Source organism: Entelurus aequoreus, linkage group LG13 (assembly GCF_033978785.1).
Source record: "Entelurus aequoreus isolate RoL-2023_Sb linkage group LG13, RoL_Eaeq_v1.1, whole genome shotgun sequence".
Taxonomy (NCBI): domain Eukaryota; kingdom Metazoa; phylum Chordata; class Actinopteri; order Syngnathiformes; family Syngnathidae; genus Entelurus; species Entelurus aequoreus.
Window position 1 is genome coordinate 28,920,144 of NC_084743.1, and position 19,570 is coordinate 28,939,713.

At 36.0% G+C, this 19,570-nt stretch overlaps 1 protein-coding gene across 7 annotated transcripts in view; it reads left to right on the plus strand.

The window, feature by feature from the left end:
- myo1b (myosin IB) overlaps positions 1-19,570 on the plus strand; it is a 121,766-nt gene that overhangs the window by 74,487 nt on the left and 27,709 nt on the right. For all 7 annotated transcript variants that reach the window (XM_062067632.1, XM_062067634.1, XM_062067631.1 and 4 more), the window contains 8 exons: positions 2,073-2,119; positions 6,640-6,703; positions 10,232-10,330; positions 14,798-14,901; positions 16,828-16,975; positions 17,432-17,550; positions 17,908-17,994; positions 18,102-18,167. In XM_062067632.1, coding sequence (XP_061923616.1) covers positions 2,073-2,119; positions 6,640-6,703; positions 10,232-10,330; positions 14,798-14,901; positions 16,828-16,975; positions 17,432-17,550; positions 17,908-17,994; positions 18,102-18,167 — 734 coding nt within the window. The remainder of the gene's footprint in view (positions 1-2,072; positions 2,120-6,639; positions 6,704-10,231; positions 10,331-14,797; positions 14,902-16,827; positions 16,976-17,431; positions 17,551-17,907; positions 17,995-18,101; positions 18,168-19,570) is intronic.

Genomic DNA, 19,570 nt, shown 5'->3' on the forward strand with positions numbered 1-19,570 from the left:
ACACGAAGGGTTTACAAGGAGAAGTCACCCTCCAGACACGGTCTCCGATTGTGTGTGTTTGTCTCCATCTTCGGGTATAAATTGAATGTCACAGATGAACAACTTCTAGATTTATGGCTAAATCCTCCTGATCCCCAGATGAGAGGCATGATTTATAATCTAGAATAACTTTGACGAGCCGAGACGAGGATGATGCAGGAGCATCAGGACATCGCGGGACAGCTCACAGTAAAGCAGCAGAGGGCTACTTAGCTGTGTGCCATCAATCCGCTGCTAAAAAAATTGTTTTTCTGCGTTTGCGCTTATAATAACATCGCTAATATTCTGTTAATATTTAGGTCACAATTTGTATATTGAGTATTATTGGTGGGTTTTGGATGGTTGTTTAGAGGGTTTTGTGGGCGGAATAGAGAGCCCCCATTGACAGACTATTTATGTGTTTATTTATGACCTGGAATCCATAAAAAAAGAAAAACATGCGTTTGTCTTATATAGGGATTGTGAATGATAGACAGCACATTTCTCTCTAACATTTGCATATTTCCAGTGTGACTGATACTATGGTCAGAGTGCAGAAGTGTTACTCCAATGACGTCATTCTACTGAAATTACAGATGACGTTCAGAGCGGCTGACTGAATTTGTGGCATTTTGTGACGTTTAGACAGTATTTTCGCATACTTTGCGGATTGTAAATTCAATTGGATATGAATTATCGGATACAATGTAACACAATTAAGCATATAAAGACAACTTGTTTTTCCACTCTACTGGTACTTTAAACTAACGTTTTCTTTGTTCTCTGATGTGCGCTCTCTTCCTAACCCTCTTGCAGGCGTCAAGATATACAAGCTGCAACATTACCTTAAAGATACCATACTTTCCAGACTACTGTTCAAGCCGCACCCGCAACATTTTATGAATTTTTAATTTTTTTTTACATATCAGCTGTACTGAACTATACGTCCCAAAATATTTTGTAAATGTTTATTTGCATACCTAATTGTTTCCAAACGGTGCCTGTTACACGACAGTACAACAGCTGATCAAACAAAACAGAAGTCCTCGTCATGGACCCACCAACTGCGGAAGCTAGCTCTCCAATCAGCTAAACTGAACTCCACGGTGACGTTTTGGTGAATTTACAAAACTGAAGTAATTACAAAAAGACTGCCATTGTAAGTTAATACTAACACACACACTTTTAAACATGCATATTCGCTAATGCTAACAACACTAGTTTGATTACATTACAATAGCATGTACACATATGAATGAAAACACTCCCACAGACATCACACACGGGACGGTTAAGTAGGTCCAAATTAATTTAGTTATTTTGTAAAATGTACAAACAATGCTTGTTGTGATAAATGAAGAATCCTTTCAAGCAGAAACGTTATGTAAGGTTGTTTTCCGGTTAAAGGCACAAACAAAAAGTACATTATCAACCCACAACACCTGCAGTGAACAAACTTGGCGCCATAACACAAACAACACACCTTTTCAGTGTCTCTGTCGGTGTAGTATGAAAAGTATTTGTTGGATATAAAACATTATGGCCGTTAGCTGCACCTTTTTATAAACTGCAGGGTTCAAAGCAGCGGCTTATAGTCTGGAAAATATGGTACACTAATCTGCTGCCATGCACAGTTGTGCTACAATGTGTGTTATGCCCTATGCTTTGCTGATAATTGAGTGTTTAAGTAGAAATAATGTAATTTATGATGAACTGTCACTTTTTGTTACAGTACTATGATTATTTTACTTTCATTTGAATTCACATTTTGAAGCATTTTGATGTAAATGTGGTGAAACAAGGTTCAGTGCTATCTAAGCTTGAAAAGCCCAACTGCTTTACTTAATCCATACAGATCTGTGGGGCCTCATCTGCACAAATGGTTCTTACACATAGTCCTTCACTGATTGACCTCAAACTGGTCGAGGCTCTGTGTTAAGTATCATTAATAAGTGATCAATCAAATATGAGCAGTTTGCGTGTTTGCGTATTTGATTTGCCCTATTTTTACTTTGTTTGGGACCATGCATTCACTTTATTTGTATCTTTTTCAGCCTTCGGAAATGCCAAAACAGTGAGGAATGACAACTCCTCTAGATTTGTAAGTGCCTCTACAAGTGACATTATATTCGGCATGTAAGATCAAAACAGTTGCAGGGCTTTGTTTTCATATGTAATTCATGCATGTTAGTGGGGGAAAAAAGTTTTAAGTATTTGCTGCTGTGGTAACCAAAGTGTGTTGGTTGGTTGATATTTGTTTATATCTATTTTGTTTTAATGTACCCTACTTTGGCAATGTATACCATCTTTACATTAGACAGCATTAGTTGTCTGGAGGCTCATGTACACTATATATTTCTGCACTTCTGGACTACTTAATGTGATTGTTTAGATATTACTTCCTATCAAGTTTGTTTAGCATCCATCTCCACCAAGTCTGTTTATCACCCCATCTACCGCATACCACAACTGCCCTCTGAATCAGGCCAATTGTTTTAAAGCAGGGGTCTCAAACATGCGGCCCGCGGGCCAATTGCGGCCCGCGAGACGTTATTGTGCGGCCCCCACCTTAATATGAACGTTTAACACGTGTAACACGTTGGTCGTGATCGGGGCTAATTGTGCTACCGTAACTGTAAACTCCACAGCGAGCCCACAGCTTTAGCTTTGTAGTTTAGTCGCTGTTTCAAAGTGCCCGTCTCAACATTGTTTAGTTCAGGACGTGTTTCGATGATGAATAAGCAGTATCGGACATATTAAGTGGTAAATGGGTTGTACTTGTATAGCGCTTTTCCAACTTCAAGGTACTCAGTGCTTTGACACTATTTCCACATTCACCCATTTACACACTGATGGCAGGAGCTGCCATGCAAGGCCCCAACCACGACCCATCAGGAGCAAGGGTGAAGTGTTTTGCTCTCGGACGCAACGGACGTGACTAGGATGGCGAAAGCTCTACCAACCAAGCCTCACAGTTATTACACATATACATTATTTTCCCAAACAAATGTTCTTTCTCATTATAATGACAGCATTTCACTCATTTGTATGTCAATCTCCCTGATATTCTGTGTTCAGCAGAAGATTCCATTGTATTGGTTAACAATGTGACTTTGTCTTCAGTTTTGGAATGCAGAATTCATATGCCTACCGTTTTTGTGTCACATAAAAAGTAGCAACCATGGTTTAGATCCCAAACTTTTAACAGATGTGGTCTTTTTTCCACTCAATCACTCCTCATCCGTTTTATCATCACAAGCTCCGGAATTTGCATGCACTATTAATATTATTTTTTTAATAATTATATTTTTATGATCGTGAGAAGCCATAATCGAAATACAAATGTGATTAATTGTCCAGCCTTAATCTCAAATCAACCTCAACAATGAATTTATTTGAAATACATTTTATCCATGATTGGCCCTCCTAAAACACTGCAATTTTAACATGTTATATGCCTTTTAAAAAGAAAAACAAACTTTTAGATAAGAAATGTTGTTTTAAAAACATTACAATAGCATGTACTACCGTAGTTTTATGAAATAATGTGCCATGTTTTTCGGACTGTAGAGCACACAAACAACACCCACTAAATTGTTGAAAAAATATTCCATATGTTAGCCGCACTAGACTATAAGCCACAGATATGAGTCATTTACACAGTGAGATTCTGTAAATGTTTATTTACATACCCTAATTGTTTACAAACTGTCTGTAACACGGCAGTAAAACGGCTGATCAATTAAAACAAAAGTCATTGTCTTGGACCGAGTAGCTGCGGAAGCTAGCTCGCCAAACAGACTCAATAACTCTATGGTGGTGTGTTGCTGAGTTTACTGAGGAATTTGTGCAAACTGACTCAAATCATGCTCGCAATTTAAAGTTTAACAAAAAGAGAGACAGCTCGAAACTTAAAATATTCTATAATAAATTGAGGTGCCACTGTACTGTATACATTTTAGGATAAAACTCACTATAGACTTCATCTGCAGCAGACTTTGTATGTTGTATATATTAAAGTAACATTAATAAAATGGCATTTGCACGTGTTACGCACATTTGATCATACAGATTAGCTCGTTCTCTGCTGTTCATCTTAATAGAAGGGTTGAATAGATCAAACAGTACTTTTGTCCATGCTTGTAGATCACATTTGGGTTTTATTTTATATATCTTTTACATTTGTGTTTGTATTGTGGCGGTTTGTGGACTATTTAGATATCGTTCTAACACAGACATGTCATTTTTGTGTTATAATATTTACTTCACTAACTGCTTCTTTGCTATCACTTTTTGTATCATATTTGTGCATATCGTATTTGCTGATGCTGTTCTATTGTTGTTGTTGTTGCGGTTATTGTTGTTGTTGTCTCTCTGTCTAGCTTATTTTTTTTATTATTATTTTTTTTTTACAATTTCATTGTTATTTATCCACAAATATGCTGCGGGCCAACAAAACTCGAGCTGCTGGCCGTACTTTGTACACCTGTGTTTTGTTATGTTTTTAAAATACTTTTTTCTGTCAAAATTGAAAGAAATAATGTTTTGTATGGATGTACTAAATCAAATCGATTTTCGAATGAATCTCGATTCTTATTTGTACCTAGACTTATCGATTAAAAAAAAATCTAATTGATTTAAAAAAACAACAAAGTTTATATATATATATATGTATGTATGCATATATATATATATATATATATATATATATATATATATATATATATATATATATATATATATATATATATATATATATATATATATATATATATATATATATATATATATATATATATATATATATATATATATATATATATATATATATATATATATGGCTGCTGCCCCCGCGACCCGACCTCGGAGAAATGGATGGATGGATTATTTACATATACATTATTTTATTTTTATTTATTTAGTTATTTTTTCAAAGATTTGTTCTGTCTCGCCACTCAGGCAAATTACATTTTTGATATAGATGCCCATATCTGTTGTACAAATTTACTTTAGAAAGAGAAGTGAGGGAAACTTCTCTTGCCTTATTTGTATTTTACTTTATTTAATGTTTGTGTAGGATTTTATTAAACAAAACCAGTTTTCTTTTAACAGATGTTTTTTTTGGGGGGTGGGGGGTGTAGTTAATCATAGAACAGACACTCAATATTATTAAAAGTATTAATTTTGAATCGAGAATCGAATCTGAATCGAATTGTATTGAATCGTGTGGTGCCTAAAGATTCACAGGCCTAATGTTTAGTAAGTACTTAATTGATGCACATTATTTCCAGACTTTTCTGGACCACATAAAACAATGTGGTGAGCTAGATCTGGCCCCCGTTCCCTAAGTTTGACACATATGATCTAAATCATACTAAGGCAGTGCGATTACAGATTTGAACCAAAAAGTTATATGGCTGGACATCAAAAAGCCTACTGTTAACTACTTTTCTAGCCTGCTCAATGCTGACAAACTTCCTGTTGGTGATAAATGCTTAAATTGCAGGAAATTAATAGTACATGGTACAACTTGCCTGACTTAAATGTTTAGAACTTAGGTACTGTCAACATTTGAACAATATTTTTTTCTGCAAATTGTAATGGCTTCTACAGATGTCCTCAAAACGAGTTGACTGGTTACTTTTTGATGTATCCTGGTTGTTTTTTACTTTTTGTAAATATACTTTATTTTCAATTTGTTCAGCCCAGGTATCGCTGCATATTCGTAAACATTAGGAAACACCATGTTGTAAGCGTATTTCAGTCCACACGTACTGTTTAATCACTAATCTGCATAGTACCTAAATCATGCCCATGCTTAGACTTAGACTAGAATTGTAATGGTGAGTATTATAAAGGATTACGGCCTTGATCTGGTTATATTTAGGTAACCTTGGCATAAACCTTCAGACAAGGTCTTCATGACATCCCAACGGATACAGTTCATCAGGAACACGTGGATCAAACCATCTTTTTCCTTTTACTCAGCGTGGTTTGCTCATTGAGTTCGGTGGGACCAGACTTACCAACTGAGCCTGGACTGTTCTGACCACCAGTTAATAATACATCAGAGGGTGAAAGACAGATGGTTCTCTGTTTATCTTCCAAGTTTCAAATAGAGGAACAGAGGGGACCTGGAATAACTTTATATTCACTTCTACTTCTGGCAAAGCAATTGGTTGAGGTTTGAGGTGCTCCCTGCAGCAATTCATAATTTATTTGTGCTTAAGATTATGATTGGTAAATGGTTCCCTGTTTGTATTTTTTTTGGCTTCAAGGCCCACCTTGGAAGGATGCTTAGTAGTTCTTGGCACACACTGTACAGGGGAATCTCCAATGTCAAACAGTGACGCATGTTGGCGTAAACGTTATAATAATAAAACAAATCTTATATGAATAAAATACATTTTATCTTGACAACATATTTTTACAGAAAACTTTGAACTCCAATTGTAAGACTTTTGAATGTGAAATTAAAAAGCTATACTAAATATTTACAGTTTAATTAGGTAATTACGTGTCGTCTCATGTATTCTGGTATGACAATCAAGTTACTTGAATACTTGAATTGAACCTAAAAGTCTAGCTGTTTAGTTATAACTGGTGTTTTCTGATCAACAGGGGAAGTACATGGACATTGAGTTCGACTTCAAAGGAGATCCTCTGGGCGGAGTCATCAGCAATTGTGAGTAACCCTTTGCTAATACGGTTTTACACCAGCCGATTGCTAATATAGTATATCATCCGTCAAAATCTAAAATATTTTCAAAATACTTATTTTTAACTGATGTGTCAAACATGAATTTGACCAATCTGTTGGTTTTATTTGCCCCCAACTAAAGAGGGTTTAATCTTAGACTGAGAAAACCCTCTCCACAACTGTGCCTCCCGCTCTTCAGCCCTTCTCTGATCTTGCTTTTATCTCGCCTCTCTTCACATTGTTTTGTCTGCGCTGGATTCCCTGCCAGAGGTCACAGAAGGGAGACACAGACGCACAAGTGACTCTGTGTTTGCTGGCCCAAGTTAATTCTAGCACAAGAGACACGAGAGTGTGAGGAAGAGCCACTGGCATGTGACGTCTTCAGATAGCGCAAGCTGCAGGCTAGACAGCTCAATGTGGATGTACTTAATGAATCGGTCTTTTAGAAGGGACTTGTCCTTCCTTACCTCTAAGGTCATTTATTGAATAACCACACAATAGTTGCTATTCATTTGTTTTGGATTTGGTTGAGCAGTTCCATGAATGTTTTTCACCTCATGTCAAGGATGCTTTAATACAGAAATGAATAAGATGACAGAATGCGTTGACCCGACCCCACCTTAAAACACATTTTAGTTCTCCTAGCAAAGAAGGACCTGTAATACTTCACTACTTTCAGGTTTGTCCACTTAGTGTGTTTGACAATGTTTTCTGGTGGTGGAATGATGTGTTTAACATAGGCCTGGGCGTTATGGCCTGAAAATAAAATCTGAATTTGATTTACGATTTGTTTCCCTACATTTTAAAGAAACCGATGAATACAAATGACTGTACACACACTACATCTTATTCTTGGCAACATTCAAATTTGTACATATATATATATTTCTTTGTAGACCTGATATAAATTGTATTTTTTATGCAATCATTTTCGAAGAGCTTCTTCTGGGAGGCAATACTTCTGCTTGCATAAAATACATTTGTAAACAAAAATGTAGCAAATAAATAATAATCTCCAACATTGAGATTAATAAAGTGCAAACTAAAACTTCTGTCTTGAAAAAAATACTTTTGTAAATAAAAATGTAGTATTGCACATTGCATGCAAATCAAGATACCAATCATTAAATAGAAATAAAATCCATCAGATCAATAAAGTGCAAACTTAAAACTTTTGTTTTGAATCAAATAGTACTGTAAATAAAAATGTTGTATTGTACACTGTATGCAAATCAATAATCAAGTAAAGCATTGAGATGACTATATAGTTTTAGTAAGTGGTTAAACGCAGGCTTTTCCCTGAAGTATCCTGGGCTCCTATTTAGTGTGTACTGATGTTTAAGACAATGTACGATTCATTGCACATTTAATATATCACTATATTGATTATTAAATGTGTTATATTTCCACGGGAGTTTTGCAGCACGAGCATACGAGCTGTCTGGTTTGAATGTGTTCTCCATAATGTACATGGTACCTTGTGGACATGATTTTCCCACAGTACGCTGATTCTTAGGTGGAGTTGGTGTTGCGGTATTGTTCGCCTTGTAAAGACTTACATTTCCCCCACTCGGCGTGATGCTGTTTCAGATGCTGGAATACGTTTTTTTAAACTGTGCAGCGTGCAGTGTCTTGTTCCACGTCTGTTGCCGCAAATCTAAAGCACTGGCAACACTTTTATTTTCCTTAAAACAAACGTGTTGCTCTGGTTAGCATTAGCATTTGCCATGTTTTTCTAGGCTTGAGGATCTCAGCTATGGAAGTAAGGGCTACAGAGGCTCATGCGGGCAAAACAATAAGAGGAGAAAAACATGTAATTTTTTAAATCCTGTGCAACAAAAAACTCAAATGTATCAATTAAAATCGATATATCGCCCAGGCCAAGTTAATCTTTAAGTCATACTGGCATTTTTGTTACCTGCAGTCTACCTCCTTGATCTCAATTCTGTATTGTTGCTGTTAGCTACTCATTAATAAATGTTATTTTATTGATGCGTCTTTCACTGTGATTCGTAACCTGTGGGTGTGACAGACTCACAATCAGCCTGATCTCCAGGAATGTGTATGGTTCTCCACTTTCGGTGCAAAGTAGCGTATCTGACCTCCCAGCACTCATTTGCATGAAAGTCCAGGATAAAAAAAACAGAATTTATTTTTAATGTACCAGGGTTTTCTTTTTAAAAAATGGCAGATATATAAACAAAATGCCAGGCCTTTGGTGTTCATTTATCATCAATATCTTGCTTGCTTTTACTTTAATATCAGTGATGTTATTTGCATAAAGCTGTATGGTCTTCATTCATACATAGAGCCATCGTTTGCACTGACCTGGTCAGCAGCTGCTATACAATAGTGATGTGCGATACCACTTTCTTTCCGATCCGACAGAGTAAAATTTCGGCTGGTATCGGCTATACCCATCCGATACTTTGTGCAAACATACCTAATATGTTTGGTAAAATTTTAAAAGTAGTGTATTTTAAGTGTTGCTGCTTCACTACTTTAGTCATATTTTTTGTGCTTAAGAAACCTCTCCATGACTTTAGCTCTAGACTTTTTCTGTTTGTTTGAGATTGTCATTACTGCCACAATTGGTGGAAAAATGTATTGCGACGAGTAGTACAGCTGCTTAACCATAACCAGTTATGTTTCTTAACCATAACCAGTTATGTTTCTTAACCATAACCAGTTATGTTTCTTAACCATAACAGTGGTTATGCTTAACCATAACCACTGTTATGGTTAAGAAACACTGTTTTAGACAAGATCTCAACGTATCGATATTTTTGATTTGAGTATCGATATCAGAGCATAAATATCTGCTATTGCTTACCCATTTCAAAACTCACTGTTCAAACAAGTAATCTGGACATTCAATTTTGATTTTAGCTTGGTCTGACGACAGTTTTTGTAACCTGCCAGCTATACAGTCAAACCATCTGCTTTAGGTCATCTGAGACACAAACAAGGATTTATTTTTTCTCATAGAAATGTATGATGCCTTTTAATAAAATAGCCCATTAAAACATTATATTGCAGGAAGAAGGAAGCTTAATGTGACTTTAGCCTGACACATTTGAATGATTTCTAACCAGATAAATGGAATACTATCATTCTGCAGGGCAGCTGCTGGTCTCTGTAGTCTTTAATTAAATCATGCTTACTCTAATGCGGTGAGCAGATGATGGTTTCCGTTTTAATCAGGTACACTTAAGTAGAAACCGTGGGGAAAGGGCTGTTCTTTTTGTGTTCTCTGAAAAAAAATATTACAAACATTGACTTAGTCACCATGACAACTTAAATGCATGGTTTGAAAGTAGGAACTTGTGTAAGCGCTACTGTATAATATATACATGTTGAGCCCTAAGGTAAGCATTGGACTGGCATAAAAAGTCAACCATGTATGTATTGTTTAGATGGGCCAGTGAAATCATTAAAGAAAAATGTCAACCATTGTTAGCACCGGACATTTTACCAGCATTGTTTCCATTTGTTTTTCCGTCACTCTTTTAGATCTGCTGGAGAAGTCCCGTGTGGTAAAACAGCCAAGAGGAGAGAGGAACTTCCACATATTTTATCAGCTCTTGTCTGGAGCTTCTGATGACACACTAAGTAAGTTTTTTTTATATTATCATTTTGTCCAAATTATGGTTAGCTTGCAACTTTAAGGAAGTAGGATAGTACTGACTTATTTATCCCATGGTTGCAGTGCAGATTTTACATACAATAATACAAGTAAAACTGTAATAAAGGAAAAACTATGAAAAATAAAAAAAATAGTCGTATAATACATTTCAGGACACAATAAATTAGGCATCCAACTTGAATGAAACATTGGGTAGCCAGCTGCTTAACTCCCCATTGTTTCCTCATTTCATTAGTTCAATTTAGGTATTCCTCAGACTACAATGGCCAATTTCATCTCGATGTGTGTGTTCCTATTGTTAGGTTTTTCATTTGTATTCATTGTCTTTTTGTCTACACAAAAGTAATGTAGGTTTACCAAGAAGTAGCGTGAGCATTTGCTGCCATATTGCAGCTGGACAAACACATGACCTCCACATTATTGGCACCTTCTTCCTGCCTAACAAACAGTCCAGGGAACAAAGGCAGGCTGTGAAACCTGCTTCTTGTGTTAGTTAGCGTTTCCGTGGATAGAGGGTATTGTTTTTATGTACCGCACACAGGACAGAAGCATAATGGCCATTGACGCATCAGAGAAGGCTTGATTCAGATATAGTTTACACAGCCATTGATGAAATCCCATTCGTGTTCCCACAGGCAGAATCTTTTTTTCTTTTTTTTCTGCGCAAGAGAGCCTTTTTGAATAAAGTTTAGTGCACCCACGTGTTTAAATGTTAAAAAAAAATGTTTACATGTCCAAAAAACAATGCAATAAACATCACATACAGACATAAAATAATACAATGATACACAATAAAAAAGGGGTACACTATATAACTCATATGTATCTTTAAAGAGGAAAAAAAACAAACCTAAAATGTCCTATTTGCTCAGCATTGCCCATTTCAAATATGTTTTCTTTTATTTGGTGTTCTTTTAGACCATATGTTCCAAACTCAACGCCCGGGGACCAGATTTAGCCCGCCACATTGTTTTACATAGCCTGCGAAAGTCTGGAAATAATGTGCAGCAATAAAGTACTTCCTCTTTCTTACTAAACATATTTGTTCTTTTAATTTTAACAGAAAAATGTTATGTCTTTTAAACTTAAGAATTGTCTGACCATATTAAAACATGGTGGTCCAATGTGTGGCTAGCAGCTCAAGCTTTGTTGGCCCACAGCATATTTTAGAGAAAAAAAAATTACAGTAGGAATATACAAAAAGAGCAAAAATATGTGATGTAATAAGAAAAAATGCTGAAAATGTGATGCTAATAACTCAGGGGTGTCCAAACGTTTTCCGCCAAGGGCCACACACTGTAAAGTCTTAAGTAATTGTGTGGGAGACATTTTGAAATGTTTTTAATTTGTTAATAAAAAATATAAAAACATTATATTTAAGGACAAAAGTCAGAGGTCATCTTTGTGTTATAAGTGACAAAGTGTATTATTAGTTATTAGTATCAAATGTTCTGCTTTTTTTTCAATACCGTATTTTCCGCACTATGAGGCGCACCGGATTATAAGGCGCACCTTCAATGAATGGCCTATTTTAAAACTTTGTTCATATATAAGCGCACCGCATTATAAGGCGCACCGCATTATAAGGCGCATCGAATAGACGCTACAGTAGAGGCTGGGGTTACGTTATGCATCCCGTAGTTGCAAGACCTGTTGTGGCTCAATATTGGTCCATATATAAGGTGCACCGGATTATAAAGCGCACTGTCAGCTTTTGAGAAAATTGGAGGTTTTTAGGTGCGCCTTATAGTGCGGAAAATACGGTACATTGGGGGGGTTTTTGGCTATTTTACATTTTCACTGTTGCCCCTTTAGTAATAATAGTGCTTGTCTCCTAAACACATAGCAGACACTATGTTTTTGTCTTTAGATATTTAGATACTTTTTGTTTTTAGCATTGTTTTTAATAAAATAGGGATATATCAAAATGGCCCTTGCATACTTTGACTTTTTAGTATGCAACCTTTGGTGAAATGACTTAGACACCCCTATCTTAACCTATGTTCCAAACATATTTTGTTAGAATAAAATGCCTTTTCCCCTTTCTTGATTATTTCAAAAAAGCAATTAAGTTGTCCATCAATTTGTACGTGCGGGTTTGACACCCCTGTCTAGACCATTAGCATTTGTGAATATAATATTTTGCATGGGTAAAAAAAAAAGTTTGCAAATATATTTTATTTCATAATCGGTGTCTGTCACATCTAAATAAGACCTTTTTTTTTCCAATACCTATATAAACCGTTGCTATTTTATTGAAAGTGATACAATTTCAAGATTCAATTTCTGTTTTTTGTTTTAATTTTGACTACCTTTCACAATCCTTATGAAATCCTGGAATTCTAATTTGTAATAATCGTCTCGTTCCAGGTGGCCAACAATGCTGCTTATGGAGCAATTCATTCTGCCTCTAAATCACTTTGAAAATGCATCCAAAAACAGCCAACAATACTTCATTTACGTTTCATAAACTGTATAATAACCAAGCTGTAGCGAGATTGTTATTGTAAGAGCGAACACTGAGGTACCTTTTTTCTAGCGTAGTAAAACATAGTCTTGCGACGGCATGCTACGGTATTAGCCATAGGCTTAGTTTCTCCGTTAGCAGCTAAATGGCTTTTGAGTTTGTAATGCACAACATGCGATAGGACACCAATCTGTACTTACTGAAAAACATGAACAGTCATATTGCAGTATTTGTAAAAGTATTAGCCCACATTTCATGTTTTGTTTGTACAGAGCTAGCTCGACAGTGTATGTAGTTGTAAGAACATACATGATGTGCTGTATGTGTCATGATCAATATTTTAGTGACTCACTCGATGAACAGTTGTGCCTTTGGTCCAGCTGGCAGGAGACATTTTTTGCTGGTGTAGTTTGTGTAAGCACTTCATTTATGTCGGCATAGCTTGGCTCCAAGTTCCACATTCACGCCGTCAAGTCATGCTGACTCATTCTCTCGGTTTCCATCTGCTCCAATGTTTCACCCTCTTTGTGCTCGCTTCTATAAGCATCAGTTCATCCTCTATATCAGGGGTGCCCAAACTACGGCCCGCGGGCCGGATCCGGCCACCCAGCATCCAAAAATTTTCTTTTTTTTTATCTTTCCTTTCTAATCCATTTTCTACCGATTGTTACTCTTGGTGTCTCTTAGCCGCCCAGGCAAATCATATTGTCTAAAAATGAATTTTCCCATCGATAACGTGACTGTTAAATGTTGATGAACACCAATGTTAATTGATGTTAAATGACAAAACAGATTATAAAGACAATATATATATATATATATATATATATATATATATATATATATATATATATATATATATATATATATATATATATATATATATATACACACACACACACACAGCCTGGCCCCCGGCCACATTTTTTTAACCCAATGCAGTCCCCGAGTCAAAAAGTTTGGGGACCCCTGCTCTATATAGTTAACTTTAAAAAGATAAGGTTATGAATCTTCATTTGTCCAACAATAGTCGTCGTTGTTTATTACTAAGTCTGCCATGATTACAACACACTCGTGTTTGTACCCGGAAGTCGGAAGTGCGTTGCTATGGAAATTAATGCGCTGAGGAAATAAGTTCTGGTAATGGATAAATGACCAAAATCCGGTAAATATTGTACGTATTACATATTGTTATTAAGATGTGTGTGTGTGTATATATATATATATATATATATATATATATATATATATATATATATATATATATATATATATATATATATATATATATATATACTTAGTGTGTATATATATACAGTATATACTTAGTGTGTATATACATTGTTGGAGGGTTTTGAAATAGTTTGAGTGCTTTGAAGGCTTCAATGGTGATTCCCATTAGCAACAGCCAAAAAAGGCATGTGTGCTCATCTTTCGTAATGATTGTGAACGACAGGCAGAATTCCCCAAAAAAGTGCAGTTCCTCTTTAAGCAAATTTTAACTATGCAAGCGAGTAATCCCCTGTGATTATTCTAAATTCCAAAATGTGATTAATCTAAAAAAAAATCTGTAAAAATTAATCATTTGACAACCCTAGTAGATATTCATCTACGACCCAACCTTGACTTTCATGTGAATAATTTCCTCATTCCCAACTACTTGACATATTGTTCCACTGCTAGTAATAAAATAAGTCACACTAAAGCTATTTTTGCTTTTGAGAGAATGTATGCATTTTTTTTAACAACTTGCCATATTCTTATATTTTACAGTCTTGTCTTTTTTGTGGCATGCTTTATTTTACATTACTCATTGCAAGCTGCTGACGTTTATATCTATTAACTATTTATATCCAGTACACTTACTGATAGCAGCTAACACCATGCCTGGCCCATGGTCCCAATAACAAATGTAAACAAAAAAAAATGCCTCTAATCCTCTAATCTCCTGGTTTGTGTGTAACAGAGAAACTGAAACTTGACCGGGACTTCAGCAAGTACAACTACTTAAGCCTTGATTCTGCTGTAGTAAACGGGCTGGATGACGCCACTTCTTTTAGGACAGTCAGAGTGAGTACAACAAACAAATGTTTCTGTTTTATTCAACTTAAATTACACAAAGTACAGTGTGAACATTTGTAAGAATATGTTTAAATTACGTCAGCCTTCCTTTGTTGCAAAATAATGAATGTTAAGGCAGGTTTGATCTCTCCTTATCAATTAGACATGACTTCCTCTTACCTGCTATAAAATTTGGTAAACTTTGAACTGAAACTGACCTTAAAAGTCAGGGAAACTTGAACAGTCAAATTTTGTGTTAATGAACTATGATAATTTCACTCAAAGGTTCAGCTATTTTTAAGGTTTCAGGAAAAGGCACATACACACAGTTTCTATTTGTATTATTGTCTGCTTGAAATGTACCACTCCTTTGTCTTTGCTAATGCTGACACATGGATGATGTGTTGATAACACGCCACTTTGTTTGCACTCAACACTTGAATCCTCCCTGCTTAGGCATTAATTTACAAATGTTCTCACTATATGTGTGATTTTGATTTTATCAAAATATGAGTTTGATATGGCGAACTGACTGCTGGAACCTTTTTTCCCCCTTACTATACAACATAGTTTCAATGTATTATAACATGTTCATTTTCTTGTGCAGTCAAACCATTCCATTTTACAGTACACAAAAAAAAAAAATCATAAAAATACTGTAATATGTTGTGACAGTCATAGACATTATTAAGGTGGTATAATCATTTAATCCCCTGCTGATTTAAGGAGTTTACACACTTGGTGGACATGAGCGATTCATCATTTTCATGGTAGATTATCCTTTACTATTTATTTTTATTTAATGACATAGTCATTTAGTATACATTAGTATTCATTTATTTCCCTTTTACAAAATATTAAACATAAGTTATAAGTATGAGCATGTTAAACACAGGAGCTGCTGAATTGCTGAAACATGGAGAATGCATAGAGTTGAATAAACTCTGGTTTTAGTCAGCCGTCCATTGAAGTTAGTCTCTAGGGTTGCGGTCAACTCGAGGGATTTTGATCCCGTCCTCATCACAGATACTCCTGAAGTTTTTGAGGCTGTCGCTGAGCAACTCAGTTTCATCTCCCTCCACAGATTTTCAATGGAAATATGATCCAGAGACTGGATCTTAATGTGAAACTTCCTAAGGCACTCCTTTGTTGCCTTGGCAAAACGTAGGTTCTCATCCAAGATTCAACAGTACATGGCCTCGTTCATCTGTCCTCATTGTCTTCCAGTACACTTAGGAGAGAGACAGTCACAAAGCAGAACATTTCCCCCTCCATGTTTGACAGTTGGGATGGTTTTGTTTGACTCATTGTCAGCATTTCTCTGCTTCTAATTAATAATACTTTCGGTCAGTCCTATAGGAGTTAATACATGTACTTTTTATGAAATGTTTTTGGTAAAAAAAAAATTTGAATATCGCACAAAGGTTTATTTATTTCAGCAGTTGTATTTAAAACGTGAAACTAATATATAACATTGGCTTATAAAATACATCTCAAGAAAAATATTTTAAGCCTTCATTTGATATAATTGCGATGATAATGCTTAGTTTATGAAAACCTTGAATTAAAAATCTCAATTGTTAGGGTTTTCAAAAACTGTAAGCCATTATCAAAATTATAACAAATAAAGGCTTGTCCTATCTCACTTTATGTCATGAGTTTATATCACATATTCATTTAACATTTGAAGTTTAATTGCTGACATGAATTAACTTTTGCACGATACTCAACTGTTTTGAATTTCACCTGTATTCTGTCCCTGTGGATCTAAATAAGCCAACCATGAAGTATGGACTTTTCATGTTTTTGAAAAACGCTTTTGTTCCCTTGCCGATTGTATAAGTAGTTCCCCCACTGTAGTATCACTCACTGTCTTTTATTTTCAAATTAATCAGTCCCAGCCAATCTGACAATACCTGATTTTATTTTCCCCAGAATGCAATGCAAATTGTGGGCTTTATGGAGGATGAGGTACAGTCGGTACTCGAGCTGGTTGCAGCTGTCCTGAAACTGGGCAACATCGAGTTCAAGCCAGAGTCACGCTGTAACGGCACAGATGAAAGCCGTGTCAAAGATAAAAACGGTAAGGAATGAGACGAAGATAAGTTGTTCACTGCAAGTTTGGTGTTTTTAACACATCTATGCATTTGTACACTTAAACTTATAATATAAAAATATAAAAATTTGCAGTATAATTTTTTTGCAATATTTGCTTTGTGTGTTTACACACTCAGTTACTTAAATAGTCTTGTTACATATTTGAGCCTGGGGCAAAAGCTATCCTCTATTGTACAGTTATAAAGTCCTTTACAGGTGGTGATCCATATCTGCAAAAATGTCTCAGCACAAACATATCAGAGAGTACAATCAGTGATAAGCTGAATGTATTTACCGCTACCAAATTCTTGCCTGGGAGCAAACTTAAAGAAAACAATGTTTACTTTTCTGCCACTACTTGCCTCCTTTCTCCTGATGGCTAGCAGTGGCTGGCGAGCTGTTTAATGCTTTGACCATGTGTTCCATTTTGTCTGATGTGCAGATCTAAAAGAGATGTGTGAGCTGCTGGGGATCGAACAGTCTGTGCTGGAAAGGGCATTCAGCTATCGCACCGTTGAGGCAAAATTGGAGAAAGTGTCCACTACCTTGAATGTGGCCCAGGTCAGAGTGCAGGGTGTACACGGAATTAGCAATAGTTAATGGAAGCCATTTTTCACTTGTATGTGCACAGACGCATGTCACCTCTCATTCATGTCAATGTTGCATGACAACCTTTCATTTATAGATGACTTGTCTTCCTCTTGGAAATGTATGAGGGTCATATTTTGGAGGTTGGTGGGTGCATGTAAGCTGTTCTCAAGTGTGTACCCATTGTGGAGTATCTAAAACAGCTGTAGTAAAACAAGAAGTACTATGTTTGTAATTAAAACCTGACCTCAGGTAATGTTTGTGGTTGTCCTCCTTATTTGTATTCACATCAAATGTATTCAGTTTGTTTAAATGGGTTGTTTTTTGCAGGCCTATTACGCCCGTGATGCCCTTGCCAAAAACCTCTACAGTCGTCTGTTTAGCTGGATTGTTACTCGGATCAATGAAAGCATAAAGGTAAAAAGTACCCATCATTTGTTTTGTGGGATTTTTTTTGACTGATAGTGCTGGTACTACAGTACTTGCCTTCTAAATTATTTATTGGCCACATTTTCTGCTTGCAGGCACAAGCTAAAACCCGCCACAAGGTCATGGGTGTGCTGGACATCTATGGCTTCGAGATATTTGACGTAAGACACAAATGTTTTTCTGTCGGTGTCTCTCTGTTGTTCTATCTTTCTGTCTGTCTTTCACTAGGATATAATCTGGCCTTCCTTTCATTTTATCAGCTTTAAAAGGATTTTGCCCCAGGATGTTATGTGCGTGCGATGGCATACCTGGGAAGGAGCTTATCAACAACTGTGCTCTGATAAAAGCATATTCATATTAGATTAGTTCAGCTTCACTGCTCTCGGGACTAAATTCCTCTTTGGTTGCACATTCATTTCAACCCTGACATCTGCATCTCAATAAACAAATGAACTGAACCTGATCAATAAACAGTACACTTTTTTTATATACAATGGAACCACTTGAAAATCCTAGGTATTGCACAAACATTGAAAGATGGAAAGTGTGCTAAATACAGAAATAAGATAAAAAATGGTCTACCTCAGGGGTGTCCAAAGTGCCGGCCCGGGGCCATTTGCAACCTGTTTTTTATTGGCCTGCAACACATTTTAAAGACAAAATTAGGGTTTCCCCTTAATGTAATTGATTGTGGCGGTTTGTTATGGCAAAATATTAGCCGCCACACCTTAAACGTTTTTAAAAAAAATATGAAAACGAATTAATGTAATATTTATTGTATTGTCCAGAAGAAGACACACAAAGTCTGGTGCTCTTTTTAGCTTTTATTGCCAATCTTATGCTGACAACTGGCCCAATTCCAACACATAATCCCTTTTGTGCACACATGTCCGCCTATGCGATCCAGACACACAATAACACTTGCTTATTCTTATCCAGCCTGGTGTGTTCAAGACGATGGGAACAATGAACAGCATAACACACAAACATAGGCATTAACACCAGCAGGTTGTTGCAGTATGAATGGATACATATAGTTTATTATTCGCACACTATTGACTACTGATGCACCGAAAATTTGGCCGCCAAAAAAATACTATCACCGGAATAGTGTTGCCGAAACCAAATGTTGTGATGACGTAAGCAATACGCACAGAATTGTCTGAAATAGAGGCAGCATGTCTGCAATGTGGACATACTTAAATACAGTATAGCCAAGATATACCCACAGACAGCGATCTACAAAATGTGTGGTGGCTTTTTAGGGGAGAAAAGGAAAACGTCACTTAAAGAATTGGGGAAGTCTCTAGAAAAAAAGTTCTCAACAAAGTACGTTGTACGATAAGCAGCAACAATTGAAAAATAAAGCAGAACGTAATGTGTAAGAAAAAATACATGTTAATACTAATTAATAATAACACCGATTTGTTTTAAATTTATGTATACACGTGTTTGCCTTTTTAAAGAAAATATATGCATCATAGCAAAATATTTGATGTCCTATTGACCACGCCTTTAGCCACATCACCACCGCCACAGGTATCTTGGCACTCTAGGGTAAACC